A 13,970-nucleotide genomic window follows, 5' to 3' on the forward strand; every position below is an offset into this window, starting at 1 on the left:
TACCTTACAGAAAAGCTTTATATTGTCATAAATGTGTCACTTAGATGATTATAGATATTATGCATAAAAAAATTAATAAATTATTGTTCACTCCTTTAAAAACTGAACGTTTTGTACAAACCTGGTCTAATAAACCTCTGCATTGGTGAAATACCTTCTATTGTGATGAATACGTGATCTTTCTTATGATATATATAATAAAAATGAAGTTTTTACTTTAAAGCAGTGCTGGACTTTGGACAAAGAATATCTGGTCCTGTGAATGCAGTCAGTGTAGACGGTGAAGCTCATGTCCAGTGGAATCGCTGGGTCGGGTGCTCTATGTTAACTATGGTCAAGGCAAACAGTATATAGGAGCAGGGACTCCGCCAGCTTCCCTGGGACAAATAGGATGTTTTTATGTTCAGCTAACCAAACCCTGTGGACTCTGACCCCCACGATCAGATATCTTATCCCCTATCCTTTGGATAGGGGATAAGATGTCTAGGAGTGGAGTACCCCTTTAAGGAATCTGAGTACAAACAGTGAATTACATTGTCTAAAAATTAGCCTATTCATCTCCACACATCTTTACGGAGGTCTGCTCAAGGAGAAAGGTCACCCCTTCAATTGCTGCATTAAATTAGCATTTTCATTAGACTTTGGTGCTGTATAAAATGTCTCCAGCTTGACACCATTGACATCTGATTTGTTAACAAGACTTAGTCATTAGCACAGATAAAGCCCACCCCCCCACCTCACCCCCCCCCATGATTACGCCTCATTGCTTCTCCTCTGTATGTCCTCCAATGATATGTGTAGGGCAGACTTGAAAACAAGCGCATTTTTCGTCCTATAGGACGCACCGGCGTATTAGACGCACCCAATTTTTAGGGGCAAAATCTAAAAAAATAAAGATTTTGAACCCAATAGTGGTCTTCAACCTGCGGACCTCCAGATGTTGCCAAACTACAACTTCCAGCATGCCCGGACAGCCGTTGGCTGTCCGGGCATGCTGGGAGTTGTAGTTTTGCAACATCTGGAGGTCCGCAGATTGAAGACCACTGCAGGAGGAGGTAATACTCACGTGTCCCCGCCGCTCCGAACCCGTCACCGCTGCCCTGGATGTCGCTCCATCGCTGTCGCGGTGTCCCCGCCGCTCCGGAACGTCTCTGCTGCCGGCCGGGTGTCCTCGCTCTCCGTCGCCGCCATCACGTCGTTACGCATGCCGACGCACGTACGCGACGACGTGATGATGAGGAAGGAGAGCGCCTGCATACAGGGGATCCCTGAATGGAGAAGACACCGAGGAGGCAGGTAAGGTCCTCCCCCCCGGTGTCCTGTAAGCACTAACCCAGCTATTCAGTCGGGCTGTTCGGGACCGCCGCGGTGAAATTGCTGAACAGCCGGGTTAGTGTCACTTTAGCTTCAGACGCGGCGGTCAGCTTTGATCGCCGCGTCTGAAGGGTTAATACAGGGCATCACCGCGATTGGTGATGTCCTGTATTAGCCGCGGGTCCCGGTCGTTGATGGCCACAGGGACCACCGCAATAGGGGTGTATTCGCCGTATAACACGCACCGACTTTTTCCCCCCAGTTTTGGAGAAGAAAAAGTGCGTCTTATACGGCGAAAAATACGGTAATAACAGGGGATTACGTTTTATTATGTAGGAAAAATTAGGTATACATTGAGCAAAAATCTTTAGAGTTTTTACACTTTTTAATCGATAATTATGTAAAAAAAAAAACATTACCATCAACATGCACGCTACAATTAGAGAATAAAACCTTAAAGGGGTATTCCCAACTCAACATTCATGGAATATCCACAGGATATCTTCTACAGAAAACCTGGATTTTATGTTGTTCCTTTACTTCTCCGCCTACGCAAACTTTGGCCAGGACCATGAACTCCAATATTATCGCACAATTTTTTTCAATTCCGATCACTTTTGAAATTCTTAAAGCAGAGTCAGATTTTGAATTTTTTTTTTAAATATTTGTATTCAAATAAAAAAAAATATACAGTATATAAATGTATTAACAGATCTGCAGAGTAATATATACAGAGGCGACTTACAGAAATTAACATCAAAACAAAGATGGTGAAGAAAGCGAATTGTACTTTTACCAACAAAACAAATGTAAAATGTAATTCATATAAATTCCCTGATGTTTTTTTTTATTTTTTTTATATATAGTAGATTTGTGAAATTTGTCTTGGCTTAAAAGGATTAAATGACAAAATGGTTTAGGCAAAACTACACTGTGTTCTCCATGTAGATCACTGAAAACAATCGGCTAATACCGGGTGTTTACAGACTTGAGGCCTAGGGCAGCGCCGCCTGTATACTCAGCCCTGCGTGCAGCAGTACACAGGTGGTTAATAGTAATGATGATGAAGAAACGTTTATGGCTTTATTTGTGTTGATCCAGTTGTAGTAATCAGGGACGTAGGTATAGACGCCTGGACGGTTCGGTAGGGCACATCCATCTCCCCAACTTACAATACCAGCGAGATACCAAGCCCCGTCGACATTACAGACCAGGGGTCCCCCGGAGTCACCCTGAAACGAGTAATGGTAAGAAGTCTGATAATTATCCTAATACGAAGTATCACAATCCAAAATGTAGAAGATAAACTCAGCCTTGCACCATCCACCTTCTCACAGCTCAACACACAAACACACCTGTGCCCCATACCTACAGCAGCCGGTATTGGATGGATGAAAAAGAGGAGGACATTCTCTGGGTGACAGTCTGTTTCACGCTCTGTTTCAGTTAGAATTTCATCGGACCCACACGTCATCATGTCCAGAGACACGATTAAATAGTTTGTGACACACTAGTAACCATGGTTACATATAAACAAAGAAACTAATTCTTTAAAAAAACATGTCTAAAAACAATGGAGCAGCGTTCAGTAGAGTTTACAAAAATACGTTAATTTAATTACGTTCATTTAGACCAAGTGGTCCCATTGCTTGGAGCCCCATGATCCATATGAATTGTTTCATCAACAACAGTTTTTGGTGATTTACAGCTTTCTGTGGCATCTCCACCCCCTCGGCCAGATCCCCTCCATGCACATCATTTATATGGGAGACGAGGCCGGTAGCGCCAATCCCGGTCTTGAGGGAGCAGACAAGCTCACGGACTTGTTTTGCTAAAACAAAAAATTAGATACAGTGTATGTTGGGGGCCTTGTTATACGTTGCTTTATTTTTACTGTATATCCAGATAGTATTATTTCTTTAAGATTGGAATTTTTCTGAAAGAAGAACAAGTACCACAGGGAAAGTCCTCTACCGGTCTCTGCTCCGTCAACCAGTCCCTTTAGAAAAAGGATCCTAAAAGCAAAAAGGAGGGAAAAGAGTTGGACAATGGACATCGCTGTTCCATTGTTTTTAGACATATCCTTTAAGAATTAGCGTCTTTGTATATACAGTATGTCAGTATGTAACCATGGTTACTTGTGTATCACAGACTATTTAAACGTGTCTCTGTATGTGATGACGTGTGGCCCCAATGAAATGCTATCTGAGCGTGAAACAGACCATCGCCCAGAAAATGCCCCCTTACCTCACCTGTCCATTTCTTACCTGCTGCATTTTGAACTCTACCCCTGGTAGCTGAATAAATAAGCACCTACTAAGACAACTTATGGGAAGTGTCCTGTCCATTTCTATTTGGACATTTTGATAATTCTAAATAATCTTTAAAGCTTATCTACTGTACATTATATCCTCCTCCTTGTGCTCTCAGTCCTCCTGGCTCCTACCACTCCTCTCCTCCTCCTTCTGCTCTCAGTCCTCCTAGCTCCCCACCACTCCTCTCCTCCTCCTTGTGCTCTCAGTCCTCCTTGCTCTCCACCACTCCTCTCCTCCTCCTTGTGCTCTCAGTCCTCCTAGCTCCCCACCACTCCTCTCCTCCTCCTTGTGCTCTCAGTCCTCCTTGCTCTCCACCACTCCTCTCCTCCTCCTTCTGCTCTCAGTCCTCCTAGCTCCCCACCACTCCTCTCCTCCTCCTTGTTCTCTCAGTCCTCTTGGCTCCCCACCACTCCTCTCCTCCTCCTTGTTCTCTCAGTCCTCTTGGCTCCCCACCACTCCTCTCCTCCTCCTTGTTCTCTCAGTCCTCTTGGCTCCCCACCACTCCTCTCCTCCTCCTTGTGCTCTAGGTCCTCCTGGCTCCCACCACTCCTCTCCTCCTCCTTGTTCTCTCAGTCCTCTTGGCTCCCCACCACTCATCTCCTCCTCCTTGTGCTCTCAGACCTCCTGGCTCCCCACCAGTCCTCTCTTCCTCCATGTGCTCTCAGTCCTCCTGGCTCCCCACCACTCCTCTCCTCCTCCTTGGGCTCTCACTTCTCCTGGCTCTCACCACTCCTCTCCTCCTCCTTGTGCTCTAGGTCCTCCTGACTCCCCACCACTCCTCTCCTCCTCCTTGTTCTCTCAGTCCTCTTGGCTCCCCATCACTCATCTCCTCCTCCTTGTGCTCTCAGTCCTCCTTACTGCCCACCACTCCTCTCCTCCTCCTTGTGCTCTCAGTCCTCCTGGCCTCCCACCACTCCTCTCCTCCTTGTGCTCTAGGTCCTCCTGACTCCCCACCACTCCTCACCTCCTATTTGTGCTCTAGGTCCTCCTGACTCCCCACCACTCCTCTCCTCCTCCTTGTGCTCTCAGTCCTCCTGGCTCCCACCACTCCTCTCTTCCTCCTTGTGTTCTAGGTCATCCTGGCTCCCACCACTCCTCACCTCCTCCTTTTGCTCTAGGTCCTCCTGACTCCCCACTACCCTTTTGCATAGGCCACTTATTGGGAATCAGCATTCCTAGGAAAGCTTATTGATTTAATAATTGACCTGTATCACATGGTCTTTAAAGGGGTTTTCCCAACAGTTTCCAACCCCGGCTGGGCAGTGCTACCTGCTGACCCACTTTGGCCTGTTATTTAGATGAGGCGATGCTTCCTGCATGTTAGTAGCTGGATCCCTCAGAACCGAGACAAAGGGGCAGATATATATATGTGTGTGTTTGTGTGTCCTTTTTTGTGTACTTTTTAATGTACTTATTCATTGTACTTGTGTATATGTTCATGCTCATATCTCTGGCATCCCATTACCACCACCCATTTAGCCTCAGCATTCACATTTGTATAGTTTACACCACAATTTATCCTCCTTGAAGGGGTGGCAGGACAATGGAGAATAAGATCTCTAAAAAAAAGTTCATATTAATAGAAAAGGTTTGAAAAATAATTCCCCCACCTGGCAGGAGTCTTTCCCTCCATCTTGGTACCCTGCACAGGTCTGGTCACTGGGAATGATCTGTTGGCTGGCACTAACTTCAGAGTCAATGTGGTACATAGCATCACAGTCACTATTGTTTATAATAGAAACCATGACCTGCTGGAGAGTCTGTGGGTACGAAAGGGTCACTGTAGAGAAGAAGAGCAATTATTGATTGACCGGCCCTAATATGGTAACCGAGACACCAAGACCAAAGTCACGACATAAAGAAAATCCATCTAGATGCCTCATGGGATTTTGCTTAGTGAAAAAGGTAGTGCTGCGTGGTACTCATGGACAATTCATATATGATATGCTTAGATACACTGAAAAATATTGGGGGATCTTCCTTTGTGGTGTCTTCTGTCTGGAGGAGTCTAACACATTGCTTAGATGGTAAATGATGGGAGATGTAGTGTGGTTCCCTGGGACAGTATTACACATGAAGAGTTTAGAATACTTACCACCAGATTCTATATTGCCCCATCCAGTAACCCAGCAGTTGGTGCCAGCCAAGAAGCTCATAGATGCCGATGGGACACACACTGGCAGAATGTACTCCGTATAAGTAACAGGATTGGAGAGCTTTATCAGGGTGATGTCCCCCGGGGTGCCAGCTCCATTATATTCTGAGTTCACAATAATACTTTCTACATTAGACTCAACCTGGTGAGGACTGAGGGTGTCCAGCTGGTACTCGCCAAGAACGACTGTGTAGTCAGAGGGACTTTTAGACCTGGAATGAAACCAAACACCATGTTACACAATGATGAGGAGCATCTTTACCTTCTACAATGTTATCCATGTAGCAGAAGGAACTGAGGTCTTCTTATAAGAGTTTCAGGTATGAGTCCACTGATAGGACCACCCAATATACTTAGCCCACTACACTAGAAAACAGTCCTGGTGGTCAGAAGGAATATATAGAATAGATTTGAGCCAGGCCATCTCCATCCCATTGACCAGATTTGATTCTGCTTCATATCGTGCTGTTCCAGTAGAGGGCATTGCAGTCAGTTTTCCCAGCCTATCATGGCTCCTCATAATAAACATTGAATTGTTTTATGTCACTTTGTGCCTTGTTTGATTACAGGATACACTAAGTCATAGAATTCTATCTGCATTAACTTACGTTGAAAAGCAATGTGCGGCGGTGAGCACCAATTGGTTGGAGATCAAGGATCCGCCGCAGCTGTGGGAGCCACGGTACCGTAAACTGATCTGCCATGGCCATGCTCCTTCATTTGCATTTGTGCCACCAACAATCCGACTGCTGATCACTAGGTTTCCACACGCTGGTTGGGCAGAGGTGGTGACATCGGAGATCACTGGAGTGGGGAAGACTGGAAAACAGAAAGGAACATTTTAGCTTCATGTGTCTCCTACTTTATGACCCGGGCTGTTTTAGGCACCTGTGGGTTTGTACCTTGGCAGCAGTGTTGAGGGGCATCACATGAAGGGGGAAAAATGCTAAATCCTTATGAATGATTCATCTGCTGCCACCTTGCTGTGATCTACAATAAAAAAAATCTGTTTTCCCAGTATCAGAATATACAATATGCCCAGGCATTTAAAGGGGTATTTCGGGATTATTATTATTTTTTATTTGACTGTGTCACAGGGGCTGTAAAGTTAGTGTAGTTCATAATATAATGTCCTGTGTTTGGTGGATGGCCTCGGAATTTTCTCTGCAGAGAAGAAGCGCAATGACTGAGGTCCTGTCCTAATACTGCAGAAAATACCGACTAGTGGGCTTAAAAAAAAAAAATAAAAAAATAAAAAAAATTCAAAATAAATCCAAAAGTATATTCAATCACACGCAGGTCTTCAGAAAAAAAAATTGATATATATTATTATTTCAAATATTTAATTATAAAATTACATAAAAAGTAGGGAAAGAAGGAAACTAGACAACAATACATCATTTCTTTTAGCCAATTACCCTTTTCTCCTTGTTTCTCCCTGATTTTATATTTACATTTTTGGAATCATATAATAAAGATACAAAAAAAAAAAAAAAAAAACAGTTTAGGGGTTTACGGTAAAATGAATGGTGTCATTACAAAGTATAATTGGCCCCGCAGAAAACGAGCCTCATATGGCTCTATTGATGGAAGAAAAAAGAGTTATGGTCCTAAAAGGAAAACAATTCCAAAATGTAAAATTTAAATCATTAAATGGGTACTCCGCCCAAAAAAAACATATTCCCCTATCCAAAGAAAAGAGGATAAGATGTCTGATCATGGGGGTTCCGATGCTGGGGACCCCAGCAATCTCTGGCGTGGCACCTCAGTCTTCCGCGCTTGGAGCGAACTCCGCTCCGTGCCAGCTGCCAGGCCCCCTTTATTCATGTCTATGGGAGGAGGCGTGATGGCTACTATGTAGCCATCACGCCCCATACCATAGACATGAATGGAGGGGGTGTGGCATGACGTCACAAATGCGGAAGCTCCAAGTTTCTTGCCATCCCGCAGACGGGGACCCCCCGCGATCAGACATCTTATCCACTATCCTAGTCCTTAAAAGTGTTAAAGGGGTAATCCAGCGCTTAAACATATTATTCCCTATCCAAAGGATAGGGGATAAGATGCCTGATCGTGGGGGACCCACCGCTGGGGACCCCCGTGATCTTGCATGCCACACCCCATTTATAATCAGTCCCCGGAGCATGTTCACTCCTGGTCTGATTACTGTCGATCACGGGGCCGGAGCGTTGTGATGTCAAGGCTCCGCCCCATGTGATGTCAAGGCTCCGCCCCCTTCAATGCAAGCCTATGGATAGGGGATAAGATGTCTAAGCGCCGGAGTACTCCTTTAAGTAGAGGAAGAGATTAAATGAATTTGAAGAAGCAATTAAAATTCTATCGTAAATCTAGAGTGTCTCTCGCACCTCCACTAGATGGCACCACATCTCTTACAAAAAAGAATCCTGCAGCCTTTCAAGAACTCACATAAGTGGATCCCGTAAGATCTCCGAGAATTAGGTGCCAGTCTTCTCCATGGTTCTTCACAACAACAAACTCGCTAGTCAGTAACACTTCACCGTGATGGTGTGCAACCGGCTTTCACCGCCTGCGTCCGTTACACTGTACTTTACACCTTGCACATTTTTCCTTATGGGTTTGACCCCATCCACATAAGGTCATGCCCCTATGTGTAGTGTGTATGTGAGGAAAGCTTTCACTTTACATGATAAACCTGTTCATAGGACCCAGATGCAGCATACACGGAGAGAAGCTATGGCGCCCCCCATCATGTCAGGACAGAGAATTAATTCATCTCCGAAGAAATATTGTAGTGACAGAACCTCTCCAGAGCAGGAGAGGTTTGCTATGGGGATTTGCTCCTACTCTGGACAGTTCCTGACATGGACAGAGGTGTCAGCAGAGAGCACTGTATTTAGACTGGAAAGAACTACACAACTTCATGTGGAGCATACAGCAGCTGATAAGTACGGGAAGGATTAGGTTTTTGTTTAGAAGTCATTTACAAATCTGTTTAACTTTCTGGCATCAGTTGTTTTGAAAACACATTTTTTTTCTCACCGGACTACCCCTTTCATCACCAAAAATGTTCCAGAAATAAAAAATAAATAAATAAATAAAAAATTAAATAAAACTTGTAGGTGATACTTTTTACCCACCGACCTCTGGGAGTCTGGAAATCTTTCCCCAAACTCCCCCAGGTGATGGTCACACAGTCTAAAACGAGCCATTTTACACAAAGATTAGGCCATAAAATTGAGTTTAAAATTAGTCAGTATGTTTTGGTAATTAATATATTAGACTATCAAAGGGGTACTCCGGTGGAAAACTATTTTTTTTACGATCAACTGGTGCCAGAAAGTTAAAACAATTTCTAAATGACTTCTTTATAAAAATCTTAATCCTTCCAGTACTTATCATCTGCTGTATGCTCCACAGGAAGTTGTGTAGTTCTTTCCAGTCTGACCACAGTGCTCTCTGCTGACACCTCTGTCCATGTCAGGAACTGTCCAGAGCAGGAGAGGTTTGCTATGGGGATTTGCTCGTACTCTGGACAGTTCCTGACATGGACAGAGGTGTCAGCAGAGAGCACTGTGGTCAGGCTGGAAAGAACTATACATCTTCCTGTGGAGCATACAGCAGCTGATAAGTCCTGGAAAGGTTAAGATTTTTTTTTAAATAGAAGTAATTTACAAATCTGTTTAACTTTCTGGCACCAGTTGATTTAAAAAACAAAACAAAAAAAAAGGTTTCCAAAGGAGTACCGCCTTTAAGGATCTCAATTGAAGAATTGGGGAGGCAGCAAAATAAAAACAAACAAAAGAACAAAACAAAAAAAAAACTGTATATGTACAACAATCTGCAAAGATTAACAAGCCAGAGCGGCCCTTAATTACTTTACTCTTTTATTACGTTTTTATTGTGTTCTCAACTGTTTTTTATGTGATTGTGCAGCAAGTTTGTGCTAAAAAAATAAAACAAACCGACTTCCATATCACACTAACCAGTATTCCTGAAATGAGGGCGTAGATTCAGGATTTCAGACCATCCCGTTTTATTTACTAATAAATTCACCCAAAATCATGTGGATACGTGGCAGGAAATTCTCACCAACTTTTTTTCTTTTCCGGCTGGTGCGTCTTCATGGTATATAGAATGCAATGATGGAGGTCCAAACAACTGTCCACAAAAAACAACAACCCAACACTCTTAGTAAATCAGGGCCTGGGTCTCGCACCCACTGTGAAATTCGGTGATGATCTCTGGGTGCTTCAGCAGGACTGTATTAGGGCAGATTTGTATTTGTGAGGAACACCAGCTTCCTTCTGCTCTAGCAAAGTTCCTCAACCCTGAGAATAGTTTTTCCATCAGGACAATGTTCCATGCCACACAACCAGGCCTATCATGGTCAAGACCCTGTCATGGCAGGCCTAATCTTTAAAGAGGTACTCTACCCCTAGTCATCTTATCCACTATTCAAAGGATAGGGTATAAGATGTCTGATCACGGTGGTCCCCAACAGCAGGACCCCCACAATCAGACATCTTATCCCCTATTCTTTGAATCTCCCTGCTGCACCCCGTGTTCGTTTAGATCATCAGGTGAAGCACCGGAGGCTCATTACATCACAGTCACGCCCCCTCCCATAGACTTGCATTGAGGGGGTGTGGTCATGACATCACGAGTGGCGCGTGATCGTGACGTCACGAGCCTCCGCCCCAGTTCGGTCCGTGCACCAGATGTCTGGGGTGCTGCAGCCAAATTATCCCCTATCCTAAGATGTCTAGGGGCGGAGTACCCCATCAAAAACCTCTGCACTTTGATTAAGAGGAAGTTGGACGATCACAAGCACCAAACAAAGCTGAGGAGCAGCATAATGTCACCCAACAGTAAAGTGACCACCTGGTGGAGAACATATTTATGATGATTTTACTGATGAGGCCGGAAGAAGTGCACCTGAACGAAACCTACCGGTTTGTAGCCTCTGAGCTTCCTGCACCATCCCGGTCATACATGGCGGCTTCAGAACGTTGATTTACACATTGTGGCGAGTTGCAGGATTTTATTTCCTCTGTTTATCTGTATATTTATGTATTCATTTATGTATATCAATTATTTTAATTCTATTTTAACAAAAATTGGTTAAAAAAAACAACAAAAAAATTAAAACAAAGGAGATTCTGTTATTTCCCAGTTTTTGCCCCCATATAATTTTTCTAAGATGCGATAACTGATCAGCAAAGTGATCAGTCTATTTTCTATTGTTCTATGATCTGATTCACCGTCGGCACAACCAACAGACCAAGAATCAGAACCGTCCCATTCCTGACGGATCTTCATAAATGTCAGTGATGATGGTAGAAGCCACTTACCTGTCGGGAGGAGGAGGAGGCTGGTGAGTAGCCGGATGCCGTTCATGGCCTCTTGGCTTTGTCGGTGTCTCTTTGTGGTTGATGTTCCCATACAATGTCCTTTATGAAGAATTATCCCCCCACCATGGGCCATCAGGTTTTCCTCACATTGACGGCACAGTCACTGAATCCCTCGTCCTGAGCGCACAATCTGGCTGGACCAGTTCAGGACAGAGTTTATTTGACCATAAAGAGGGGACGGCCGTGACCATTGTCACAGTGGTGAGATCATCACACAGCAAATAAAGCTTGTTGCATAGGTGCATTGTTTTATTACATTTTCTTTTTCTTTAGTTTTTTTTTTGTTTTCTTCACATTTATGTTTATTTTTAAATGTCAATTTTTTGAGTTCGAACTTAAAAATTATTAAAAAAATAAGGAAAACAAAAATCAAACATTGATGGCAGATGTGTATGATACGTTTACCCAGGATATTTGGGGATATTTTGGAGAGCTTACAAAAATATATACAGTTTTAAATACACAGTGGTCCTGATATATTGTAAACCCGACATTGCACCAGATTTTGCGCCAGAATTTAATAATAAAAAAAAAAACGTCTAACTCTCCATTTTACTGAGAAAACCCAAAAAAGGGGGCAGGAAAAGTGGGCGTGGGTGCTGAAAAGGGTCTCCGACATTTTCGCAAAAACCTTACATATTCACTAAGGTTTCCACAGAAAATGTTATGGATTTGAGCTGAGGAAAACCCACACAAAAAAAAAACTACACAACACTTTTAGTAAATCAGGGAATCAGGGCCAAAGTGTGTGTGGGGAGGGGGGGGGGGGTTTGGGCGGAAATAATGTAGAGTTTGCTATGGGGATTTGATCCTGCTCTGGACAGTTCCTGGAACAGACAGAGGTGTCAGCAGAGAGCATCATCTGGAGGGAAAGACCACATGACTTCTTTTAGGACATATGGCAGCTGATTTTTAAATAGAAGCAATTTATAAATCGGTATAAATTTATGGCACCAGTTGAACATTTTTCGCTATGGATCCGCCGCTAAAGGACCCTCTGTATTCTGCCTTTACATGTGCCTACTCGGAGCGGTAATACACCGCCACGAGCACGAGCCACGAGTCGCCGCATGCATGCGCAGTATACTCGCACATCGCAGCAGTTCATTGAGCAGGGGGAGCGGCCGCGATGCATGCGCGGCGACTCACACATCGTTTCAGTGTGTCTGAACGTAGTGGCGTATTGCCGCTCCGAGCAGGCACATGTAAAGCCAGCATTTACAGAAGAGGTTCTTCAGCGGCTGATCTGCATTGTAAAATCCGCTGTAAATCCGCTCGTGTTAACCTACTCTGCCCCTAGACATCTTTAGATAGGGGATAAAGGGATAAGATGTCCGATCGCGGGGGTCCCACTGCTGGGGACCCCCCAAATCTCAGCTGCGGCACCCCAGACATCTGGTGCACGGAGCAAACTTCACTATGACTGGTGATGTGGGGCGGAGGCTCATGACGTCATGGCTACACCCCCTCAATGCAAGTCTATGGGAGGGGCGTGGCGTCTGTCACGCCCCCTACCATAGACTTGCAATGAGGGGGCATGGCCATGACATCACAAGCCTCTGGCACTGTACCCCCCCAGCCCCCCCCCCCCCCCCCCCCGTTTTGGCTGCATGAGAAGGATCTACACAATAAATTAGGGCAGTTTTATGATTTGGCTGCTTGATGTGTGCAAAAGAAATGTCAGATGTGAATATACACTGGGATATCAGTGAGAAACCCATGACCCAAGGGCCCGTATCTCACACATTAGTCTTTCACAATTTTATTTCTTTAGTTCTAGATTAACCTTATATGTCCCATCCACTGCTGGAGTAGACAGGGCCTGCTGGAGGCCGTAGTGTAGTCACAGCTCGGTATTGACCTTCTGTCAAGTTTTATATTTATTTGTATGTTTTCCCAAGGACCTTTGACCCTCATGTAATGAATAATCCTTTTTTCTAAATGGGGACATTACTTTTGCAATAGAAACCAGTTTGGACTGGTCGAGACCCAACCCAAGGTTTCGGTTTCTAATTTATTTAAGTTGTTTCTGTGTCTCTTAAGAACAGGAAGTATTTTTTACCTGAGTCTTGAGGCTACAGAGAGCAAATTATTTTTTCATTTAGTTTTTTAGCTTTTGAAAGTATCTATGGTCCCATCACCCCAGTCTATGTCATTAGGTCCTGGGACCATTAATGCAGGGGACTTTGTACCCCAAGTGTCTGGAGCAGGGGATACATGGTTCCACTTTTATCACTCACCATGGAAATGGATGGCCAAGTACAGTCACTCTGACCTTTAACTTTGGCTCAGAACATGATTTGCCCAAGGTCATAGGTGACCCATGAGTCCATCGGCCATTACTGTCAGGGTCTTAGAGATTCCATGAAGATGCATATATTACTGAAGAATACCAAGAGTGTTTCTGGGTTTCATTGTACGCACAGGGATACAGTTATTGCAAGGAAATTTGAGTTTGGTGGGTCCATTGTGAAACTGGGACAAGAAAGGTTGTAGTGGATTCCTTTATTTCCCCAAGGTACTTGGATTTCTGAAAAATCTGGGTGATCTATGGGTATTCCAGAAATATTAAAATCCCTGGTGAGACTTAGATTTCTAGGGACCTTGGTAGGTGCTGTTATCGGACCTGGATTTTTATTGGATGCATGGCAGGATTGGTATCATCCTGCTTCCTAGGCCAGTCCATATTTTCAGATAAGCCCAGATCAGCACAGGTGCTGAGGACAGCTCATCACTGAACTTTAAAACTAGGTGACAGCCAGTTAGCAAGGGAGGCTGTGAGGAACCTACACC

At 44.2% G+C, this 13,970-nt stretch overlaps 1 protein-coding gene across 1 annotated transcript; it reads right to left on the minus strand.

Annotated features, from left to right (window-relative positions):
* Positions 1-2,309: 2,309 nt before the first annotated feature.
* On the minus strand, positions 2,310-11,163 carry LOC130285364 (serine protease 33-like). The gene is made up of 5 exons (XM_056536724.1): positions 11,118-11,163; positions 6,393-6,603; positions 5,725-5,996; positions 5,240-5,409; positions 2,310-2,546 (listed from the first exon to the last, which is right to left on the minus strand). The coding sequence occupies exons 1-5, from the start codon at positions 11,161-11,163 to the stop codon at positions 2,310-2,312; spliced, it is 936 nt and encodes a 311-aa protein (XP_056392699.1).
* Between the last annotated feature and the right edge of the window lie 2,807 nt (positions 11,164-13,970).

Source organism: Hyla sarda, chromosome 8 (assembly GCF_029499605.1).
Source record: "Hyla sarda isolate aHylSar1 chromosome 8, aHylSar1.hap1, whole genome shotgun sequence".
Lineage (NCBI taxonomy): Eukaryota > Metazoa > Chordata > Amphibia > Anura > Hylidae > Hyla > Hyla sarda.

Bases quoted from the DNA above. Each gene is read 5' to 3' on its own strand.
- LOC130285364 (XM_056536724.1), bottom strand. From the start codon at position 11,163: ATGAACGGCATCCGGCTACTCACCAGCCTCCTCCTCCTCCCGACAG. The intron at 6,604-11,117 runs GTAAGTGGCTTC...TCTGTTTTCCAG, and splicing joins CCTCCTCCTCCTCCCGACAG to TCTTCCCCACTCCAGTGATC. The intron at 2,547-5,239 runs GTGGGGGAATTA...TACTCGTTTCAG, and splicing joins GAGGGAAAGACTCCTGCCAG to GGTGACTCCGGGGGACCCCT.